This window comes from Chiloscyllium plagiosum, unplaced genomic scaffold, assembly GCF_037043375.1.
Source record: "Chiloscyllium plagiosum isolate Xiang-an unplaced genomic scaffold, Cpla_swu_hap1 HiC_scaffold_43, whole genome shotgun sequence".
NCBI classification, from domain to species: Eukaryota; Metazoa; Chordata; class Chondrichthyes; order Orectolobiformes; family Hemiscylliidae; genus Chiloscyllium; species Chiloscyllium plagiosum.
Genome location: NW_028270181.1, coordinates 21,027,942 through 21,051,684, shown reverse-complemented (window position 1 = coordinate 21,051,684; position 23,743 = coordinate 21,027,942). Strand labels below are relative to the sequence as shown.

General features: G+C 42.8%; 2 protein-coding genes across 4 annotated transcripts in view; one reads left to right on the top strand and one right to left on the bottom strand.

The window, feature by feature from the left end:
* Positions 1-4,102, bottom strand: part of lrrc18a (leucine rich repeat containing 18a) — a 28,719-nt gene extending 24,617 nt beyond the window's left edge. The window contains exon 1 of the mRNA XM_043678831.2: positions 3,810-4,102. The gene's annotated coding sequence lies outside the window, so the exon portion shown is untranslated. The remainder of the gene's footprint in view (positions 1-3,809) is intronic.
* wdfy4 (WDFY family member 4) overlaps positions 1-23,743 on the top strand; it is a 321,548-nt gene that overhangs the window by 233,011 nt on the left and 64,794 nt on the right. For all 3 annotated transcript variants that reach the window (XM_087982407.1, XM_043678830.2, XM_087982406.1), the window contains 4 exons: positions 13,058-13,097; positions 14,360-14,479; positions 16,346-16,460; positions 22,415-22,524. In XM_087982407.1, coding sequence (XP_087838533.1) covers positions 13,058-13,097; positions 14,360-14,479; positions 16,346-16,460; positions 22,415-22,524 — 385 coding nt within the window. The remainder of the gene's footprint in view (positions 1-13,057; positions 13,098-14,359; positions 14,480-16,345; positions 16,461-22,414; positions 22,525-23,743) is intronic.

Sequence of the window (23,743 nt, the reverse complement as noted above, 5' to 3'; positions counted from 1 at the left end):
TTATAAAGGGTATGAGGGGTAACTTGTTTCTGCAAAATGGTTTGTGTATGGAATGAACTGCAAGAAGAAGTGGTGGATTCAGGTATAGTTACAACATTTAAAAGACGTGGGTAAGATAAGAAAGGATATGGGCCAAATGCAAGCAGTTGGGATTAATTTGGTTTGGTTACATGGTTGGCATAGACAAGTTGGACTGAAGGAACTCTTTCTGTGCTGCATGACTGCATGATTCCATCTCATCTCTTAAACTCTAATTTTTCTTGTGGGGAGGCAATGGCCTGTTGGTATTAATGCTGGACTGTTAATCCAGAGACCCAGGTGATGTTCTGAGAACCTGGGTGTGAATCCTGCCAAAGTAGATGGTGGGATTTGAATTCAAGAAAAATCTGGAATTAATCATTTCACGATGACTATGAATCCATAGTCGATTGTTGGACAAACCCATCTGGTACACGAATGTCCTTTAGGGAAGGAAACTGCCATCCTTACCTAATGTGACTCCAGACCCACAGAAAGTGTCTGACTCTTAAACTTTCAATTTTTACTCAAGACAAGAGCAAATAGATCTTTTATTTAGTGAATAATTGTGAACCAAAGAGTTTGTTTTTGCTTTGAGGTAAATTCTACAATAAAGGAACAGCCAATTCCTTGACGTACTTTGTGCTGTCTTTACACCATACTGTTACATATCTAAACTATTATATACCAAAAACGGAGCCACACATATCACAGTGAGGCTATGTAGACCATGTATAATCCAGTGTCAGCTGTGATTTGATGATGGTTTGATCTGTCTTTCAGATTGTGGCCTCAAATTCTGCCCCAAGGGCTGTGCGTTCCTAAGGTCAACTCTGACAATGCCAAACATCATACATCCCCTCAGGTCGACCTTCAATGGTAGTTTGGTGAATACCCATTCTTGGGTATTTGGGACACCAGCTCAGCTTCTGTTCTGATCTTGGAGACAGTGAAAGGAGCATTTTTCTAAAGGCTTTTCTCCACCTTCCTCTTCTTTAACTCTTTGGGTGACAAGTAGCAAATCAAATGTGACCATAAGCTGCCCATGGGTGAAGAACTCACTGACATTGCCAGAACCCTTTGCTGCTACGGTGCTCCCTGAATTTGCAGGCCCTGTGTTTTGGCCATGCCAAGTTGCATACTTTCCTGCCTATCATTGATCGCCCGTTACTTTGGATAGATGGGATGTCCAGACATCAGTTTAGCTCAGTTGGCTGGATTGTGGGTTTGCAGAGCAGTGTGATGCCAACAATTTGGGTTCAATTCCCATCACCAGTTTGAGGTTGCCTTCTCAACCTCTTCCCTCACCTGAGGTTTGGGTGACCCTCAGGTTAATTCACCATAGTTGCTTCTCTCTCGCAGGAGAGAGCAGCCCCTATGGTCTGGTAAGACTATGGCGACACAACAACCTAGGCTACACAATTGCCCAACAGGAACCGAGCATTCTTCCATTGTCACGCCTGATTGGGTAAAAACAGCAAAGCACCAGCGTTTGCTGCTGAGGGTGGTCCCATAGACTAGCTGACGGGAGGAGTAGGAGGTAAACTCGCAGCAGGTTGGATTCATTACACAGGAACGTTCTCGCAAGCAGAGAGGTACCTTTTTGCTAAGTTAGAGGTTGAGTTGTGCTGCTGAAGAGTGTGGTGCTGGAAAAGAACAGTCGGTCAGGTCAGGCAGCATCCGAGGAGCAGGAGAGTCAATGTTTCAGACATAATGAGAGCTTATGCCCGAAACATCAACTCTCCTGCTCCTCAGATGCTGCCTGACTGGCTGTGCTTTTCCAACACCACACTCTTGGACTCTGATCTCCACCATCTGTAGTTCTCACTTTCTCCTCATTGAGTTATGCTGAATTATTTAGACAATAGGTGCAGGAGTAGGCCATTCTGCCCTTCGAGCCAGCATCACCATTCATTATGATCATGGCTGGTCATCCTCAATCAGTATCAGTATTTAGATTGCAAGATTCATTTTTCACCATGAGGTGAAGCTAGAAGTACATATCAGTTCATCACTAATGTTAGATTCCTTCTTTGATAATTACGGGATTTAAAATGACTAACAGTGGAAGGATGCTGAACCCACGCATCTATCCTGGAATTATTGAACCATACAATACAGAAGAGGTCCTTTGAGTCTGTACTGGTGAAAATACACTAAACCCACACTCGTCCCACTTTCCCACATGGCCTTGAATGTTAGGGCACTTCAAATACTTGTCTAACTACTTTTTAAAGGTTGCCAAATTTCCTGCCTCAACTACCCTCCCAGGCAGTGCATTCCAAATCCCTACCAGGTTCTTTTCAAAAGATGTCCAGCTGGAAAACAACCTCTTCCCAAGGTATTTCATTCCCAAGTATCTTTGGTTTTCCATCTTGCTTTCACTCCCTTAACATGCTGCTTGTAACCTACCTTATCGGCCAATGTTTAGTCACTTGTCCTCTTCTATAGCTTTGTGTCAGTAGTTTTACTACATGAAAAGCACTACATAATAATCTTGGATGCACCACATCAAAATTTAGTCACTTCATGGGTGGAAATCTCAAGAGAAAGGGTAAAAGATAGACTGGTAGTTACATGGCAGAATATAATTCATCGCACCATCTGTCTTCTGTCCAATAAACCTCCCCTAATAGAATAATGACAATAGGGGGCTTCCTTTAATGGAATGATCTTGCATTTATTCAGCACCTTTCACATCTCCAGGATCGCATTTTACAACCTATGAAGTATTTATGAAGTGGAGTACCCCCCACTACCTAGGGTGGACAATTGATCTCTCATAAAAACTGAAAGAACTGGGAATGCTGTAAATCACGTCAAAATTGGTCCTTCATGTTTCACTCTAATTACACTTTAATAGAGGTCTCTGTACAATTCAGTTCAACTCAGCACGTAACCACGGAAGCAATGGGACAGAAATCTGAGCCATCCCATTTGAATCGGGTCTGCCTGACAAGAATTGTCCCTGGGTTTCTCTGGCCGGCTCATTCACCATCACGGCCTTGCCAGGGGCTGAGTCAAGTTGTAGTCAATCAACACTTCGCAGGATGAGGTGCTTTCTGGAGACCTTCGCTGTGTGTTGAAAGTTCAATTTTGGAATTTGTTTGTGTAAAGATTGCATTAATATTAATTTTAGTGACCAATGAGCAATGTTTATGTTAGTTGAAATAAAGCAACTTTAACACATTTTCAGCCACATCACCACAAGGAATGCCAAGGGAAGGTGAGCATCAGGTCAAAACCGTTTCATGTTTAATTGTTACATTTGGACGTACATCTCAAGTAGAATCAAGATTAGAATGGTGCTGGAAAAGCACCGCAGGTCAGGCAGCATCTGAGGAGCAGGAAAATCAATGTTTCAGGCAAAATTCCTTCATCAGGAAGGGCTGATGAATGGCTTTTGCCCGAAATGTCGATTTTCCTGCTCCCTGGATGCTGCCTGACCTGCTGTGCTTTTCCAGCACCACTCTAATCTCCAGCGTCTCCGTACCCACTTCTGCCTACACATCTCAAGTAGCTCACTGGTCAAAAGACTGTTGCAGGATTCATGACCTGAGCTTATAGTAAAACCACTGACTAACGTCTGTGCTATGACTATCGAAAGTACAGGAAAAGACAATTAATCGAATTATGTTCAGTCTGACTTAGAACATGACATGAAAAGGTAGATTGACAAGGAGCAGAAAACGACTTCAATTCTTAGCGTAATTTGCAAGATCTTGCTGAAGAGGATTTTGTCAAATTCTTATGAACTCTAAAAGTACAAGACTCTATCTATCCTCACCCACCTTTAATTCTGCAAATCAAATGCCATGTCGGAGTAGTCAGTAGGAATTCTGCACTGCAGTGTCTTCATCAGCACTCTGACCTGTGCTGCCCAGGGCTGCCCGCTGCCATTGTGTGGGCTCCTTCCATCTCTCTTGCTTTGAATAATGAATTACGTCTTTAGTGAGGTTTGTAAGCTGATCCCAGTGGACAACAGATCAAAGAATTAACCATCAGTTTTGTTCGGTTAAAGCTCCAAGTGTGTAGAGCAGCAGTTGGGGAAATCTCTGGAATTGAAAGAGCTGTCAAACATTTGCAAGAGAAATCCAAAGAAAAGCAATTCCTGCTTGCAGCTGAGCTTTCCTTCTATTCCGTGTTTAACTTGGTTGCTAAGCAGCATGGGCCTATGAGCCTTGCTGATAATTAGCATAGTGTTTAACCTGAGTAGCAAACAACACTTAGTTTCAAGGTGTGCAACCATTTTGCAAAGATCCTGTTCCCTTTCAGACCTGCCTTTGAAATCTGAAAGGTAGAAACTCAAGTTTACTTTGTAAACACCACTGATATATTATTTATGTAATGGAAATCTTAAACCATTGCCTGACCAGCCAAATCATTAAAATAGGGCCTAGGCTTTTCAGCCATTCCAGTCAATTTAATTCAAGTTGAAAAGTAAATAAGAGTTTAAAGTCACCACATATTTTAATCTTTGTGGCGACAAAGCTATATGTAGGATGAGTTTTTTCACTGGATCAAAAGCCTTATCATCAGTGATGTCCTCTGCAGGGATTTATTCTTCCCAGAAAGCATTGCAACGGGAACATGGTTACATTCTTTAGCTTTTTGAGTTTGCCTAAGTGTCCCAATAAAAAGTCTCGCTGGCTGAGGTAATCTATTAACCCTAACCATCGATGGCATACGAAAACAAAAATCAAAAGATGAGTGTTGTAAAGGCGAAGGCGACAGGGAATATGGAAGGAGGAAGGGAGAGAGGATGCTGGGATTTGTTCATTGGAGTTGGCAGCATCCTACCTGCAGATTTGACAGGAGGGAATTTTCCATTAAGCAAGGTTAGGATCAACTCGGTACAATGTCGCCAACTCCTGTGTGACATGCAGCCTGCAGGGATACTGTCCCTCAGCTAAAAACATAGGTGAATGCATTTCTCAACTGATTGAACTTGGTATGTGTTCCTCGATGGAATGCTTCTCCTGTTTTCCCCCAATCCAATCTACCCATCATTTGATCTTCCCCGTCACATCCTTTAGAATTGGGAACAGGGGTCAGAATACTCTTCCCCAACCCCGAACAAACTCTAGGTCTCTTCTTCAGATTTTCTCGGTAGTTACTCCGCACACAGTCACCCAAGGGTGGAATCGAACGTGGGTCCCTAGTGCTGTGAGGCAGTAGTGCTAACCACTGAGCCACCATGCTGGCCTTTTCATTGTATCTCAGATCTCCACTTAAGATTTAAATTTAGTAGTTGTCACAGTGTTCATTACAATAACATCCATTATGTTTATTTCCCTCCATATAGTAGCTCCTGAACGCTGTCTTAATTTTGAGATTCCACATTGATTTGCAAGGAATTCATTAGCTCAATAATTTCCAGTTTTTTTCTGGTAACCATGTAGCTGAATATTCCCTCATTCTAGCTTTGAAACAGTTCAATCTGTTTTGCAAACTCCCTCTCCTCTCACACCATCTTGCTTCCATCCTCCCTCTCCCTTGTCGCAGTGTTTCTCTTTTCTTCTCCTTATCTCCTTGAAGCCTTCTCTCTCTCTCATCTGACCATGGAAATCCTATCTCTCTCTCTCTCTTCCCCCCAACTTGCCCACCAGCTCCACCCAATATCCCTCCTGACCTACTCTCTTGTAACTCCCCTGACAACTGGGCCGAGGGTGGCACAGCAGCTCAGTGGCTAACACTGCTGCCTCACAGCGCCAGGGACCCAGGTTCGATTTCAGCCTCGGGCGACTGTCTGTGTGGAGTTTGCACATTCTCCTTGTATCTGTGTGGATTTCCTTCGGGTGCTCCGGTTTCCTCCCACAGTCCAAAGATGCGCAGGTCAGGCGAATTGGCCATGCTAAATTGTCCATAGTGTTCAGGGATGTGTAAGTTAGGTGCATTAGTCAGGGGAGAATGTAGGGCAATAGGGGAATGGGTCTGGGTGGGTTACTCTTCAGAGGATTGGTGTGGACTTGTTGGGCTGAAGGGCCTGTTTCAATACTGTGGGGATTCTGTCTAACTCATGCCCGTCAGGTCCCGTGACTCCTTCCCATGCTGTGTACCTCCTCCACATCACACCGCTGGGTTTCATCCTATGTTTGCTGCTGATGGGTTTCCTACAGGGATAGAGCCAGCCCTGTGATTGGAGGTGAGGCTGGCTACGCAATGGGTAGAAGGTGTTTTTCTCAAATCACCCTTATTATAATTTTATACCACTTTAACTCTAGTCTCTCTCATTCCTTTTTTCAAATGAAAGTTTCTCTCTATCTACTCTATCCAGACTGCTTACAAATTTGAAAACGTCTATAAAGTCTCTCCGCTGGCGTCTCTCCAAGGAGAACAGTCCCAACTTCTTCAAACTATCCTCATCAGTGAAGTTTCTCATTCCTGGCAATGTTCTTGTAAATCGCTTCTGTCCTGTTTCTTCAAAGGGTTCACATCTTTCGAATAATGTGGCCCCCTATAGCGGTACCATCAGCTCAGGTATAACAAGTATCTTGTTCAGAATCTCTCCCCTTCTCTTGGGGACCACCCCCATTAATAAAACTAAGAGTATTATATGTCTGCCTGTCCTGCCACCTTCAATAATCTGTGCACATATGCACTCTGGTCCCTCTGCTCCTCCACCCCCTTTATATTCTGTCTATTCAACCTGTGGTGACATCTTGATTGAGTTTTTGTTTGAGGGGAGCATTTGCCTCTGCTCCTTTTGTAATCCAATTCTACTGCAAGGTCAATGAAGCCAGGTCCCCCAGACCCTTTTGATTAGAATCATAGCATCCCCATGGAGTGTAAGTAGGCCATTTGGACAATCAAGTCAACACTGACCCTCTGAAGAGTGACCCACCTAGCCTCTACATCTCTGAGCACTTCTAGCAATTTAGCATGGCTAATCCAACTGACCTGCACATCTTTGGACTGTGGGAGGAAACCAGGAGCATCAGAGGAAACACACGCAGAATGTGCAAACTCAACACAGATCGTCACCTGAGGGTGGAATCGAACCTGGGTCCCTGGCGCTGTGAGGCAGCAGTGCTAAGCGCTGTGCCACCTAATGGATATCACCTTTCCCCCTAGAAATCTACGCTCTGCAATACAAACCTCTGTACTTCATTTCGGCAAAATATGACAAATTATTTGTAATGCTTAGTGAACTTATTTCAAATTATAGACCGGATTCTGGTTGATTTTCGTAGGTGACTGTGCCTTCAGCTGCCCATACTCTAAACTTGAACATTTTCTCCCCAAACCCTCTCTGCTTCTTTAGCTCTCCCTTTACCTCGAGATGTTCCTTAAAACCTACATCTTTGACCAGGGTTTAGGTCTAATATCACCTATTATGCTCCTGTGAATCTCCTTAAGACATTGCATAATGTTAACTGTGCTATACTCGTACATGTTGTTGTTGGTTAATTTTCTATATGGTCCCATTGGTGGATCAATGGGTTGAGTTTCTCTTTTCACCAGTGCGAATGAGAAGGGAGCACAGAGCTGGGTTTTAATCTATGCTGAAAATGTGTTGCTGGAAAAGTGCAGCAGGTCAGGCAGCATCCAAGGAACAGGAGAATCGATGTTTCGGGCATAAGCCCTTCCCCAGGAATGAGGAAAGTGTGTCCAGCAGGCTAATCTATGCTTCCAACATTAGTACATAGAGGTAAAGCATGCCCAGTTAAGATTGTAAAGTAAAATGGAAGTGAAGTTCCCTTTATCAGTCATTTTAGCTAAAAAAAAACACACAGGGATTGTTCATTTTGTACTCGTACAACTGAAATTGTTGTCAGGATAAAGGTAACCACCCAGGTGACTGTGAAATCAGCTCACACTGTTTACATGTTGCTAACTTTCACATATAACACAAGCCTAAAAGGATATGCAGTCAAGGCTACATGCCTCTATTCCAGGCATTTGTGTCAGGTTTGATTTGTACTCAGGTGCTGGAGCAAGTCAAGCATGAACGCTGGACCAAGTGAATTTGGCTTATTGAATAAATGTCTGAAAACAGTGTGGGTTCTGTGGTTGTTGATGGGAGAATGATGGGAATCAGCCCAACAATGGATTGTATGGACGTAGATAGAGTCATAGAGATGTATAGCACGGAAAGAGACCCTTCGGTCCAACTTGTCCACGCCGACCAGATATCCCAACCCAATCTAGTCCCACCTGCTAGCTCCTGGCCCATATCCCTCCAAACCCTTCCTCTTCAGATATCCATCCAAATGCCTTTTAAATGTTACAATTATTCCAGCCTTCACCAAGTTCTCTGGCAACTCATTCCATACACGTACTACTCTCTGTGTGAAAAAGTTGCCGTTTACGTCTTTCCCCTCTCAACTTGACTAAATAGAGTAATAGAGAAAGAGAGATGTACAGCACAGAAACAGACCCTTTGGTCCAACTTGTCCATGCCGGCCACAAATCTTGAATTAATCTAATCCCATTTGCCAGCACTTGGCCAATATCTCTCTAAACTCTTCCTATTCATGATGTTGGTCAACAATCAAATGGTGATGCTTCAAAGCAGTTGAAACACCATCCAGTCTAGCAGAAGGCACTGGGAGAGTTGCTGGGGCTGTCTGAGACTTCCAGAGAGGAGGGAGACAATTAGAGCTGGAGAGAGGGGCAAGTGGAGAGATTCCATTCTTTTTGAGAGTGGCCTTTAAGCCCTTGTTGCATAAGTAGCCAAAAGTACGAATTAACAATGACAGCATTGACCTTAACAAAACACTTTATTGCTAGTGGAGGCACAGTGATTAGCACAGTGCCAAAGACCTAGATTTGATTCCACCCTTGGGGGGTTGTCTGCGTGGAGTTTGCACATTCTCCCAGTGTCTGCATGAGTTTCCACAGAATGCTCTGATTTTCTCCCACAGTAGTCCAAAGATGTGCAGGCCGGGGGTATCAGCCACGCTAAATTGCCCATACTATCCAGGGATGTGCAGGTTAGGTGAATTGACCACAGTAAAACCCCCATGTGGGGTTACGGAAATGGGTTGGGGGTGTGTGAGTTTAGGTGGGATGCTGTTCAGAGGACCAGTACAGACTCAATAGGCTAAATGGCCTCTTCTTACACTGTAGGGATTCAATGATTCTTGGCTGTTTGTTAAAAGTCTCAAAGAAAACCAGACTAAATCTTAAACTTAAAGTGAAAATCTAGAATGACATATGCAAGGCAATAATAAAAATACATACAAGGGGTGTATTGCATTTATGTCCCTGAGCACATGCCCGTGACTTGAACAATTGTTTTGTGTATAGTTATTAGCCTCTTGACATTAGCTACTGTGAATCAGTTGTGAACTGGTTGTTATGGTGTGTTTCATCCTGCAGACTTAGATGGATATAGTTGCTAGTTAAACAAAAACACACAGTAACTCCCACTTAATTCCTGAACCAATGATGTGTTCCCTAAAAGCTATTTAATAATAGCTTGCTGTTCTTCACACAAATACGTTCATTGTTTGCTGTACATCGCCCTTTCACACAGCGTGGAGAAGAGCAGGAACAGTTTTCAATTTTTCTGTTTAAACTATTATGTTTAAACAAAGAAAAGAACACCTTCATCCTGCGGGGATTTGCTATCTCTGCTTGGATTCCTGAATGTCACATGATCTCTTGCCTTCACTTGCCCCCAAGCCAATCCTATCCTGTGACTTCCTCCATAGCATCATACAGCAGGGAAACAAGCCCTTCGGTCCAGCCAGTCCATGCCAACCGTAACCCTAAACTAAATCAGTTCCACCAGCCTACTCCCAGCCCATATCCCTCCAAACCGTTCCTATTCATGTACTTATCCAAATGCATTTTAAACATTGTAATTGTGCCCATATCCACCATTTTCTCAGGAAATTCATTTCACACACAAACCACCCTCTCTATGAAACATTTGCCCCTCGTGTCTTTTTAAAATCTCTCTCCTCTCATCTTAAAAATATATCCCCTTGTTCCCCCATCCTCAGAAATTAACTCCCAATAATGTTATCTATACCCCTCATGATTTTATGAACCTTCGTAACGTCACCTCTCAGCCTCCTACACTCCAGTGGGAAAAAAAAGGTCCCATTGCACTTAGTCTGTGAGAAACATTAATGAGCAGAAAAATCAGTTTGATTATCTTCTGGTTGGAGAGTAATGCCCAACTCTGGAGCCATTGGTCAGAAAGGGTGTCACACTCTTAGAGAGGATAAAGGGGGTTGTCTTTTAACTGAGTTATCCCATGGTTCACATGGAGAGGTTAAAAAATGCTGGGATTGTTCTCCTTAGGAAAAAGGCTTCTGAAGGTGTGACTTATGAGACATTTTCAAAAATATGAGGAGCTTTGATAATGAAGGTAAGGGGAAACAACAAGTTAAGCTCCATTGTGGAGTACGTTGCCTGAATTTCATCTTGCAGAGATGACCCAACATTCATCTGAATCACTGAGAATAACTTGTTTCTATCAACATTATCCCATCGCTTCATAATTTTAAACATCTCAGAGAAGAAAATAGACCTAATTATTCAACATGTGGTTGCATTAAGTAATTGAATAATGTAGAGCAGAGTATAATTGTTAAGAATTAGATTCCATCACCAAATGAAGGCATGTCTCAAATCTGTTTACTGCATCTATCCAGATATACAGAATGGGCCTGATTTTCACTTCCTGAAAATCCACTTGCTGACATTGAGTTAAAATAAAGCTTATTCATGTCTTTAAGAGAGCAAAAAAGAAATTGCCCTGTTCTTTTCCACTGGGAGGCAAGTGAATTTTTGTCATTTCCTTACCAATCCTAAAACTCTTCAATTTATTAGGAAAAAGTTAAGGTCTTTGCAGGTTACGATGGCTCAGTGGTTAGCACTGCTGCCTCACAGCGGCAGGGACCCAGGTTTGATTCCACCCTCAGACGATTGAGGGAGTGCAGAGTTTGCATGTTCTCCCTGTAACTGCGTGGGTTTCCTTTAGGTGCTCTGATTTCCTTCCACAGTCCAAAGATGTGCAGGTCAGGGTGGATTTGCTATGGTAAATTGCCCATAGTGTCCAGGGATATGCAGGCTAGGTGTATTGCATTTATGTCCCTGAGCACGTGCCCGTGACTTTAACAGTGGCAGTTGTTTTCTTTTGTGTATAGTTATTAGCTTCTTGACATTAGCCGTGGGAAAGGCAGGGTTTCAGGAATAAGCAGGGTCTGGGTGGGATGCTCTTCAGGGAGACAATGTGGAATCGATGGGCCAAATGGCAAATAGAAATTCTATAATAGCTGTCAAAATCTGGGTCATTGCCAATTCATAATGGTGTGGCATGTGTTATTGTTGGCATGGAACAGAGCAAGAGTGTATTTCCTTCAAAGCAACAGGTGCCAACCAGTTCTCCATCAGAGCCTATTATTTCACTTCCTGTCTTGAAACAGCCTTGGCTACCTGGTTTCACAGTAAGGCTCCATCGTCAGTGAAATAGATTTGTAAATTTTGAATCAGCAAAGGCTTCAACAACAGGGAATAGGCCAGTTTAGGCTATCTCTTTGACATGGACGAGTTGGATCGAATGGTCTGTTTCTGTTCTGTACACCTTTATGATTCTGTAACTCTAGAACAGCATCAGCTCATTTGTACCCTGACACATTAAACTCTAAAAGATTGATCAACTTTTCACATTTTATTATTCCTAGCTGCAGAAACCTGCAAGCTGTTTATAAGTAAACAAAAACCAGGGCTTTACTTATTTGAGATTAAGCCAAATGCCAATCCTGCATCTCTGTCTGTCTGCCACTAAGGTAACCTGGTATACTTTATGATGTTGGTCACAAAGTGTGGAAAATTAAATTAAATCTTTGCACTTTATCTGTGAAATGATTGCACAGAGGCTGGTATCTTGCTACCAAGTCACTCTTTATTTATGTGTGCACTGTACATGGGCAGTGACCAGGCAACTCAGCCCCTAGACTGAGGGAATTTCCTTTTTTTAAAAAAATTTATTAAACAGTACAAATTACAAACAAACAAGAGGTTAACATTAACAGCCGTAAACAAGAAACAGCAACTTACAGGGGAAAGGGACAGCAAGCCAGATCCCAAACCCCACCGTACAACCAGTTCTCAGGGAAACGAAGATGAACCTTGAATCCCACCTTACATTATCAAAAAAGAAACCGTAAACACAATCACGTACAAACAGTCTGTTAAACTGAACAATAAAACACAAACACCCCTGGCAACCCAGCAAACCACCCATCCTTCCCACCTTAGCCACTCAAAGACAACCCGGCCTTATGCCCTTTACGGATCTCGGTCCACCCTGACACACCTTCCAGCCACTTCTAGGACAGCCCATTCTGTTTAATCTCCTGTTTATATCTGTCAGCTAGGTTTCCCTGATTGGGCCAGTTTAACCACCTCAATCAAGGATCTTATAGTCAATGAGATGTACTTCGTCCTCATTCCAATCACTACAATCTGTAAGTATAAAAATAATTAAAGATCATAAGGTCACTGTACTTGGATGCAAGATCATGTGAACAATTGTTAACCCTCAGGGACATCTCTAAAGACCTCGGTTAAGAATGTAAATGACAGTAAAATACTGTGGATGCTAGAAATCTGAAACAAATGCAGAGAATTGTGGGGAAACTCAACAAGGTTTGGCAGTGTCTGTGGGAAGAGAAAGAGAAAGAGTTAAGGTTTCAAGTTTGATCTCTTCTGAAGAAGAGTCACACTAGAATTGAAACATTACCGCTGTTTCTCTCCAAAGATGCTGCCAGACCTGCTACTTTTCCCGAGCAATCTCTGGTTAAGAATGCATTTGCCAAACAGCTGTCTTATTCTGAACAGCAGAAGTTAAGGTTATGATGGCTCAGTGGTCAGCACTGCTGCCTCACAGCGCCAGGGACCCAGGTTTGTTTGCATGTGGACTTGTATGAACCGAATATTCTGCGATGGCAGTACACACAGTAATCCCATTGCATTGCCATTACATTACTACGATTAAGAGAGCTGTGTGTAAGTTTGATTTCTATTTTTATAATGATCTATTAATAAAGATTCTCCTGTTGATTTTCCCCTTACACAGAAAAACGATGGGTGAGAAAGCAGTTACACAGAAATGGCAGGTAAGATGCACTTTACCTCACCTTGGTAGGGCTGGCTATTGAGAATGTTGCCTGAGTTTGCTTTTCAGGCATTTGACTTACTTGGTGTACAATCCAACTCTTCCAGACCTACAATACCGACAATGGGTCACACCAATATGGATGAAATTGGGTCATTTACTGATTAAGTTCTTCCACCTGATGTCCCAAATGGTGGGTAATTGAGCATGTTTTTTTTCCTGGTTTTGGAATTCCAAAGAGCCTGACTCCTCGTGAAAAATAGTCCAATTCCAGTCTGTGCTTAAATTTTGAGCTTTCGTGTTCACCGTTGAAAGGTGTTATTGGGCCTGTAGGAGCCAGTTTTCCTGAACAGTCTTGCCCACTCGCATTGTACTCAACACCTTAAACCTCACAAGGGAGCTCTTTAGTTGAACCCACAAAACTGGTGGATTTGTCATTTTAGTGAATAGAGCACAGTCCATCAGAGCGCTAGCATGATTATCAACTCTGGACTGATCTAAGACTGCCACTCCCAAGTCGCTTTGTACCAAATACCAAACTCTAAACAGATGTGTAGCATTCTGAGAGGGCTAGACTGGGTAGAGGCTGAGAGACTCTTAGTCCTCTGACTGGACTGTCGAAAATTAAAGGTTTTCATCTCAAGTTCAAAAGCTGGAAGGCTTTTGGGCTGAAATGAGGAGAAAATTCTTTGCTGAAGGCGATGTGAATCTTTGGAAGAATTCTTTATCTCAGAGAACTGTGTACGTTCAGTTATTAAGAATATTCAAGAATAAAATCATTGACCAGTAAAAGAATTGAGATACAGGGTTAGGATGGGAAACTGAAATTGATGCAGAAATTCAGCTATAATCTGAAAGAATGGGAGAGTGAGTTTGCACATGGCCCTTTTTCTTATGCTTTTATGTTCTTGTGCCTAGCTGCGGATATGTTTTATGCATTTTGGTTTTCTGCATTGCAGTTTCAATGCAACAATGTGATGTAGCCACTGTGCCGGTCATTTCTACAGGGGTCGATCTCTTGTATTGACACTGGTGGCTTCCTCATCTGACGTTGCACACGACAGTTATCGGGAGAGTCAGATATTTAAGACTAGTTAACATTAGCGTAGCACTTTTGGATGAAACTCAAACCACCAATCCATTACAAAATACTACAGTCTACAGTCCACCAAACGTTTGCGGTGGCTTGTAATTAATGTAGCAACTGCAATAAAGTGTTAATTGTTGGAGTTTTTTGATGTGACTTTTTTCCATCTGTGGTAGAAAAGAGAGATCAGCAACTTTGAGTATCTCATGTACCTGAACACTTTGGCAGGGCGAACCTACAATGATCTGATGCAGTACCCAGTATTCCCCTGGATACTTGCTGATTACGACTCTGAGGTAGGTGATCAATTGTGCAAGGACAGAACCTGTATTTATTTATTTTTTTATAAGCTTTCATGTTCTCGGGACACACTTATATGTACATATGTACATACGAGGAATTACTTTAGGAATTTAAGTCACTTATTATGTAGGCAAACACAGCAGCCAGGTTAGATATGGAAAGGTCCCAGAAGCATCTAATGGTATCAGTGATCCATTGGCTTCCTGGTGGATGATGGTACATTCTTGCCCATAACTACCGTGTCACGTCACAAACAAATACAAACTTTGCTTTTGTTATGGGGGTATGTTCGTAACTTCCTATTTGAATTCAATGTAAATTCCGTCTGATTTCATTTGTGTACACACAAATTCCAGGTATTATGTCACTTATATGTAAGTACTCATAATGTAAGTTATGCTGCCATTTATCCAGACTCAACTGCTCCTTGAATGCTCTCCTAGCTGACTTCACACTCCTACAATAAACTTAAGTCATTTAAAATCTTACATTTTCCGCATGTTACGTTGCCTCCATGTTCACTTACCTGTAAAGCATACATCTGGAGACCTTCAAGGATCGATAGTCCTCCTTAATTGCTTCCTTTCGTCTCTGCCAACTGTCCCTATTTCTTTAGGAACCGCATAATGACCTCCTTAATCCATCCACCCAATTCCAAAGGCCATATTTTACCTCAGACACCATGTTACAAATCTATCCACCAATTGCAGATGGCGCACCCCCTTCAACATCCTTCAACAGTGCAGAATATTCAGCACTGACTAAGTAAAGACGTTAGGAAGTTTATAACGCACTGCTGTTGCTTTTCCACTTCAGCTATACTGCCCCGTTTATGTTGTCATCATACACATTTGACACCATATGCTTTTGCCTTCAATCTTACTGCTCAGGTTATCTGTCTCCATAAAGATTTTAAACTGCTTTAATAACTCCCCACATCCTTTGTCTCAGCGTAAATAGTAACTGTTTTTTTCTCCTTGTAACATGTATGCCAGAACAGAGTTAACACTTCAGTTCTGAAGAAGGGTGTTTGCACTCGAAAGGCTGCCAGACGTGCTGAGTTTCTCCAGCAATTTTTGCTTTGGTTTGTTTCACATCTTGGGCATCCGCATTTCTTTGTTTTATTAACGCTTTAATTGTTGTCTCTGTACTCCCAGCAACATAGCTTCAAAGTATAAGGTGTTATAATATTATATATTACTTGTTTAACACTGGAGATGGCAACAGTTGAAACCTTTCGTAAGTGTGTGTCTGTGTGTGGGTGTGGGGGTGTGTGTAAGGGTGTAGGTGTGTGTGGGGGGGTGTGTGTGTCTGTGTGGGTGTGTGTGTATGGGGGTGTGTGTGTCTGTGTATTTGTATGTGTGGGTGTGTCTTTGTGTGTGTTTCTGTGTGCCTGTGTGTATGTGTGGGTGTGTGTGTGTGTGTGTGTATGTGTGTGTGTGTGTGTGTATGTGTGAGTGTGTCCATGTGTATGTGTGTGTGTGTGTGTCTGTATGTATGTGTGCGTGTGGATATATGTGTGTGTGGGTGTGTGTCTGTGTGTGGGTGTGGGTGTGTGTGTGTGTATGTGGGTGTATGTGTGGGTGTGTGTGTGTGAGTGTGTGTGTATGTGTGAGTGTGTGTGTGTGTGTGTCTGTATGTATGTGTGGGTGTGTGCGTGTGGATATATGTGTGTGTGGGTGTGTGTCTGTGTGTGTGGGTGTGTGTCTGTGTGTGGGTGGGTGTGTGTGTGGGTGTGTTTTTGCACCTCCTTCAATGAATTACAAGTATTCCAGTTCACCCAACGTTGATCTATTTGGCTCTTGAGTGTTCACACCTTTAACATTCTTTTCATCATCATGTTTGTCTTGTACTCCCAGGAGTTGGATCTGACTAATGCAAAGACATTCCGAGATCTCTCGAAGCCCATGGGAGCGCAGACTGATGACAGGAAAGAAAAATTTGTCCAGCGGTATTTTGAAGTTGAAAATGATGGTTAGTATTTTCTCAGGAAATTGGAGGGAGTAACGTGTGAGAAGAAAGAACTGACCAATAGTCAAAAACGTTACAAGGGTCTGATGAGGTATATGTAGATAAAGCTAGCAGTGGACTCAGGAGTGAGGGGATCTGATTTTAAAATGAGAGCTTATGTTCTTTGGAGAAGAATATATTTCCACACCAAGGATTGCAAACAACTGGAGTTCTCTCTATATATACTGGAAGTCACTAAGGACTAAGGCAGTTTTATTTCTGTTTGTGGAGGGTCGAGGGATGTGGAGCTGTATATGATTAAAGTATGCTGCAATCATAATCTACATGAATGATAGAATAAACTTGAAGGGCTGAATGGCCTGCCTTTGTTTCTAATATTTCCCAGGAATAGAAGAATGCTTGGCCTTGAATGCAGCTGTGTTGTTTGTAAATCAGTTCACACTGACCTTGCTGGTATTTTGGAATTTGATTTTTTTTTTGTTCATTCTGTCATTAGCATTCATTTAGAACATTACTCCTCACCCTGCACACCTTTCTTTCAGTTCCCCACCAGTGCTTCAGACTGTTCTCCCTCCGTTGATGGATAGGTTGGACGGCACAACTCCCAAACTCCTCTGTGACCTCCAGCAAAGGCTGAGATTTCCTCTTGTTGCACATTCACAGACCTGGGTATCTCTGGCTCAGCCAGCATGTCTTGTCTTATCCCAGTTGCCATTGAGAAGGCTTTTGTGATTGGCACAGCATTTTTTTGCCCATTAGAGAATTGCACTCGAGAAATTGGTGGGCGGCACGGTGGCACAGTGGTTAGCACTGCTGCCTCACAGCGCCGGAGACCCGGGTTCAATTCCCGCCTCAGGCGACTGACTGTGTGGAGTTTGCACATTCTCCCCGTGTCTGCGTGGGTTTCCTCCGGGTGCTCCGGTTTCCTCCCACAATCCAAAACATGTGCAGGTCAGGTGAATTGGCCATGCTAAATTGCCTGTAGTGTTAAGTATGGGGTAAATGTGGGGGTATGGGTGGGTTGCGCTTCGGCGGGTCGGTGTGGACTTGTTGGGTCGAAGGGCCTGTTTCCACACTGTAATCTAATCTAATCTAATCTAATCAAAAAAAAAATTGGTCTTGAGCTGCCTCTTGAACAGCAATAGTCCATTTGCTGTAGATACACCCACAATGCTTTTAGGGCAAAGGTTCCTCACAAGTTTAAGGTATTCACTTTTCACGGGTTTGTCTAGCCAATAATTAAACAGGCTTGCAATGCCCGAAATGTCGACTCTCCCGCTCCTCGGATGCTGTCCAACCTGCTGTGCTTTTCGATTCTGACTCTCCAACATCTGCAGTCCTCATTTTCTCCATGGCCACTCCATTGACAGATTGTTATAGCAATAAGAGTTTGGGAACAATAATGTCTTCTGAACCAAATGTCTAATATCCAATGCCACATAGCAGAGTCGTAGCTGATACATCCCTTCCCGAACCTTTGTTGTTGTAATACATGTTGTTGCTTTGACTGGTTGGTGAACACAGTGTAGCTAGTGAATCGAACATAGGGTTAGCCTGCCCTGTACAGCCCTCGATTACACTGGACTGTCTACTTCCCTATTAGCCATTACCATTCAGTGCTACAAGTTACAAACAAGTGCTGTCTTATCCAAAATGGGTATTATTTTGGAAGTAAACTGATTGTAGGTGATCTGTGTTTAGAGATTTAAGTCATGATAGTTCACAAAACAGAATTACAGATTTGTAATAGTGCAGAAGAAGGCCATTTGACCTATTATCTCTGTACTGGCTCTCCAAATAAGCATTGGGACTTAGTGCCATTTTTCTGCATTTTCTTCAGCTCCCTGCACAATATTTCAAATCAATCTTCTCCTTTTGAATGACTCAACTGAACCTGCCTTGCAGGCAATGCATTTCAGGCCCCAACCACTCTCTGTATGAAGTAACCTCTTGCATAATGTTTGCTTCTTTGTATTTCCACTGATATGCAAGTTTTCTTTTCGCATTCATTCATGGGATGTGGGATTTGATGACTGGGCCAGTATTTATTACTCATTGGACTGGTTTAGTATCTGAGGAGTTATGTGTGGTGCTGAACATTATGCAAGCAGCAGCAAACATCCCCGCTTCTGACTTTGTGATAGAGGGAACGTCACTGATGTTTGGACCTAGGTCAGTCCCCTGAGGACCTCCCCTGAGCTGACCAGAAACGATCACGACCACCTTCCTTTATTGACTCGAGACTGAATTGGTCATTTTTCCAAATTGTCCAAAATGAGTGCAGAGCGAAAAGCTTTGACAATGTTTGGCTTTTTTTCCCCCCAGTTCTGTAAAACCAAATGACTTAAATGGCAAGTCAAGCATCAAAGTGGGGTTAACACTTCAGATCAGAAAAGGCAGCTATTACAGATGAACAACTCATGTTTAAGAACATGAAGATGAGGGGAAGAGTTATTAGAAGATACTAATAAGATAAACTGGAGAAACAATGCTTGATGTGAGATCCAGTGTCTGCAAGAGAAGCTGAGAACTGAAAATAAAAGAGAGCATGAAAGCTCTGATGAAGCCCCATCCTTTGAGCCAGAATATGATGGAAGCAAAAAACATGAGACCCTCCCTGAGCTGTGTATCTGGAGGGAGATCTCCATTCTAAACAGCAGCCCATCATGCACTCCCTGTCCCTGCTCCTTACTATTAACCGTTCATCATTAGCATTCATTCCTCATGGGAAATCAATGCTCTAGTATTTTAACAAGTTAACAGGACGTTTTGCTAAAAATATACAAGGCACTAGTCAAACCTAAAGTACAGTGAACAATTATGTTCCCTGTATCTAAATATCTGGCATTAAGAATCTACCGATGACCACGGCTGTCAATTTGTATCTAGCTAAGCCCCCTCAAACGGAAATGTGACAATCTGTTCCGGTGTTGTTGGTTAAATGACTAATGTGTCCAAGACAGCTGCCGCGCTCATCTTTGCAATACCGCTGCGTATCTGCTTGAGAGATGGTCATCTCGTTCAGAACATGGCACCTCCGACTGCGGATTGATCCCTCAGAACTTCAGCAAAGGTGCCTCACTCGATTCTTTTTGCCAAATCTCTGGCGGTCAATCTAACACCGAGGGACCTCAAGCCAAGTGTGTGACCCATTGAGATAACACACGCACAGTCTTGACTTAGATTGTGTGAAGACTTTGTAAACAAATCCATTTCATGTAACCTAATATTGCCCATTCCATCTGCTTTTCATAACCCCATTGAGTCGCCTTTTTTAATGTTTCCATATATTTTGAATATTGCAAATGAAGAGAAGTAAAATGTAGCAATATTAAGGGCATATCTAGAATAATAACCGTACAACTCGATGCAACAAATTTAATTGGCTTGAATTTATTCCCACATATCTTCCTCAGGCATTCAATGTTCCAACAAATTAAATTAGAGAGAAAAGAAGCGTTATAACACTCACTGAAATTCTAGATGAGTCTGCAGTTGTGTGTTTTTTTTTTACTTGCAATCTATAATCTGGGTATTTGTGAAGACTGTGCTGTAAATCTATTCTCTCAACTCTTTCCTTCCGATGTGTTTTGTTTCTCTGTCAGCTTGGTCATCAGGGAGCTCCACAAGCCTCCCAGATTTATGCTTAACGATTGTTCCCTTAAATACTTGAATATATGTTCTTGAGACTGCAGTACAGGATATTCAGATGAAATAATGGTGACTGCTGCTTTGTCATGGATAAACATGCTATTCTTATAGTATCCCTGCAGTTTGATTGAAATTTGAGTTGTCTGTAAGCCAACCACTCACCTCTCTGCTCAATTTTCCCATCAGAGATTCCGTTTAACTTTTCCTGTAGCCTATTTTCTCAGTTGGCCATTCCCATCATCCAGGTTGTACAGGTCCTCTTCTCAGCCAGGTGTATCAATGTCATCCTCAGTCTCCTTATACAGTAACCTCTTCAGTCTGGAAATCTGTTGTTTGGAAACACCCAGTTGTCCAGAAATCTTATGGAACAATTAATGTCAATCCACGGCATTGGCATCATTTTAGTGCAGTATTGTTGGGAGCAAAAAAAGAATGGAAAATGGATAAGCCACAGAAATTGTCTTCCTGCTTTATAATGTTTTATCATTGTGTATGTCTCAGATAAATATTAATATCGATCGTACTGTTCCATTTACACACTTGTGGTTAGGCTTTCTATGTCTCAGAGAAATATTTATATTGATAGTGTTTTTCTTGGGGTTAGGCATTCTGGTGTAATTCTACAATCCAGAAAAAAACAAATTTCCGAAGCATTCCGGCCCAGAGAGGATATCGGTGATTTTGTTGTACTGTAATGTTGGTGGGTCTGGCACAAGTGGCATTGGAGACCCGGCCCAGCGGTGAAAGATGGTGCCTGAGGATTGGCAATTTCACCATTGGTTGGCTCTGGTATAGACAGCAGTGAGGCAGTGGAGGAGGGATGGTGGCACAAGCGTTGCTGATGATGAGCTGGTTCACGACCGGTGGACTCTCTTTAAAACTGTCCAAAATGGCGTTGGATCATGGTGACAGTGGGAAAGCTTTTCACTGTATTTTACTGTTTTTCTCACTGTACGATACACATGACATTAAAAGATTTTTAAAAAGTTATATAGATTTCATTCTCACCTGTGTGTAGATCTTATCCCATCTGCTCAGCATTCCAAGTTGTTTGAGCTCATGATTTATCTCTGTCTCAGCTCATTTGAACACCTGAACTCCATGCTATTTGATATGCTTTCCCAATAACAATCTGTTGACACAAATACAAAAGTGAAATCCTGCAGATGTTGTAAATATCAAATAATTTACTATAATACAATGAAGGGTATGTAGGTTAGTTTGATCTTAGAGTAGGATAAAAGGTTGGCACAACACTGGGGGCCAGAGGGCCTGTACTGTACTGTTCTATGTTCTTAAAACCAGGAAGTGCCGGAAAATATTCAGTAGGTCTGTGGAGATGGAAAAAGAGCGACTGTTTGACCTCATTGATCAGGCTTACCTCTTCATCTCAGTCTTGATCTTTCAATTGACCTCGTGTACACAGCATTTTAGAAGCAGTATCAATTCCAGATTTCTACTTCCAACTCTCCAAGGAGTCCTTACACAGCACCTTCCAAACCCATGACCACTTCCATCTAGAAGGACAAGATTAGTAGAGATATGAGATGCACCCCCCCCCCCCCCCCCCCCCCCATCCCCACACAGATGGCTCAGTGGTTAGCACTGCTGCCTCACCGCGCCAGGGACTTGGGTTCGATTCCACCATCGGGTGACTGTGTGGAGTTTGCACGTTCTCCCCGTGTCTGCGTGGGTTTCCTCCGGGTGCTCCGGTTTCTTCCCACAGTCCAAAGATGTGCAGGCCAGGTGGAAATTGTCCTGTAGTGTCCAGGGATGTGTAGGCCAGGTGAGTTAGCTGCGAGAAATGCAGGGTTTTGGGTATTGAATGAGATGCTCTTCAGAGGGACTCAATGGGCTGAGGGGATTGTATGATTCTCACCTGCACCATCTCACCAGACACCATCCTAAATGGGAACTATGTTGCTGCTCCTTCTGCATTGCTGGTCCCAAATCCTAGACCTCCCTCCCTAGCCGTATCAGTGGTGCACCTACACCACAATGAATGGACCTCATCTGCACTTTCTCAGGAATGGGCAATAAATGAAGGTTTAACCAGAAATACACACAGCCAATGAAAGTTTTATTTTAAGAGTAGAGGTAAAGCAGACAGGTAGAGTTCAAGTAAAGGTCAACCATGACCTTGTTGAAAGATGGAATGGGTTAATAGAACTACTCAATGATTTTCCTGTATCCTATCCCCAACACTAACTGTCCCCAGTCCAAAAAGAGCTCAAATTCTGCTTGTAGAGTTTCAATTTCTTTAGTCGTATCTTTCTGACCGAGTGAAATTGTTTGATCTCTTCCAGGGGACTTAACTGCACGGTGTCACTACTGCACTCACTACTCTTCAGCGATAATTGTTGCTTCGTATCTTGTCCGAATGGAGCCCTTTACCCAGACTTTCTGCTCCCTCCAGGTACAGTATCCATGTTTCGTCAGTTTTAGAAACAGGTCTCTCTAAGGGTCATTCAGAACGGCTCCGTCCAGTTCAGCAATGTCCGTTAGGGAAGGAAATCTGCCTCCTCCCTGGTCAGGCCTTCATGTGACTCCAGCCACACAGCAGTGTGGTGGTCCTTTCACTGCCTTTGGAGGTGACCCACAAGCCACTCAAGTCGAGCAATTGTGATTTCACATCCTGTGAAAGAATGGTTTAAAAAAAAAAGGAGCTGAGTTCTTGGGTCAGGTTCTTGTGGTGCACAGTGGTAATGTTGTTGCCTCTGGGACAGAAGGTGCAGGTTCGAATCCTGCCTTCCCCAGTCATTGTGACAGAACACATCTGAATGGGTAGTTTAAAAATACCTCCAACCTGGGATGTACACTGATCTGTAAATCGCTGTCTGAACTTTAAAGTGTTTGTAATTTGATTAATTGGTTGTGCTGATAGTTCGATGGTGTTTTTTTTTAAAATAATGAAACAGAAGAGCTGGGCTCATTGAAAATAAAGAGGGCTGGTTCTTGCCAAGTGAATGGATGGCTTTTGGACAGTGGAAAGTGGTATTTATGTTAAACAACTGATTCACAATAAAATACCTGTCACTCTCTGACAGACTTATGCTGCATAATTCAAAAATGCACATTGATCTGTTAAACCTGTGCTGCAGAGTGCATAAATGTCTTAACTTTCTCAGGCTCTGCTCTGAGGCTGTTTCTAGATGGTTGGTTAGAGGGTCAAGGCAGACAGTACTTGTTTTTCCTAGTGTGATGTTGAAACATAAAGGGGTGGTCCTGGTTTCTGTAGCTTGTGGTGTTCTCTCGGATATCCCTATTCTGAAGTATCCATTCTTCATGTGTGTGAGAGGAAATGAAGACTGCAGGTGCTGGAGAGTCAGAATGGAAAAGTGTGGCGCTGGAAAAGCACAGCAGGTCAGGCAGCATCCGAAGAGCAGGAGCCCTTCCTGAGGAAGAGCTTACGCCCGAAATGTCATCTCTCCCGCTCCTCCAATGCCGTCTTACCTGCTGTGCTTTTCCAGCAACATTCTTTTTGACTCTTCATATATGTAACTTGAGTCAAGTGGCCTGAATGACAACACCTCCAACATGTACCAGTCCCTCAGTTGACTGTGCCAGACGCTAAGAGGCCCTAACGAGGCCTGAGGACAGGAATCATGTGGAGAGGTTTCCTAAATCTGACATTG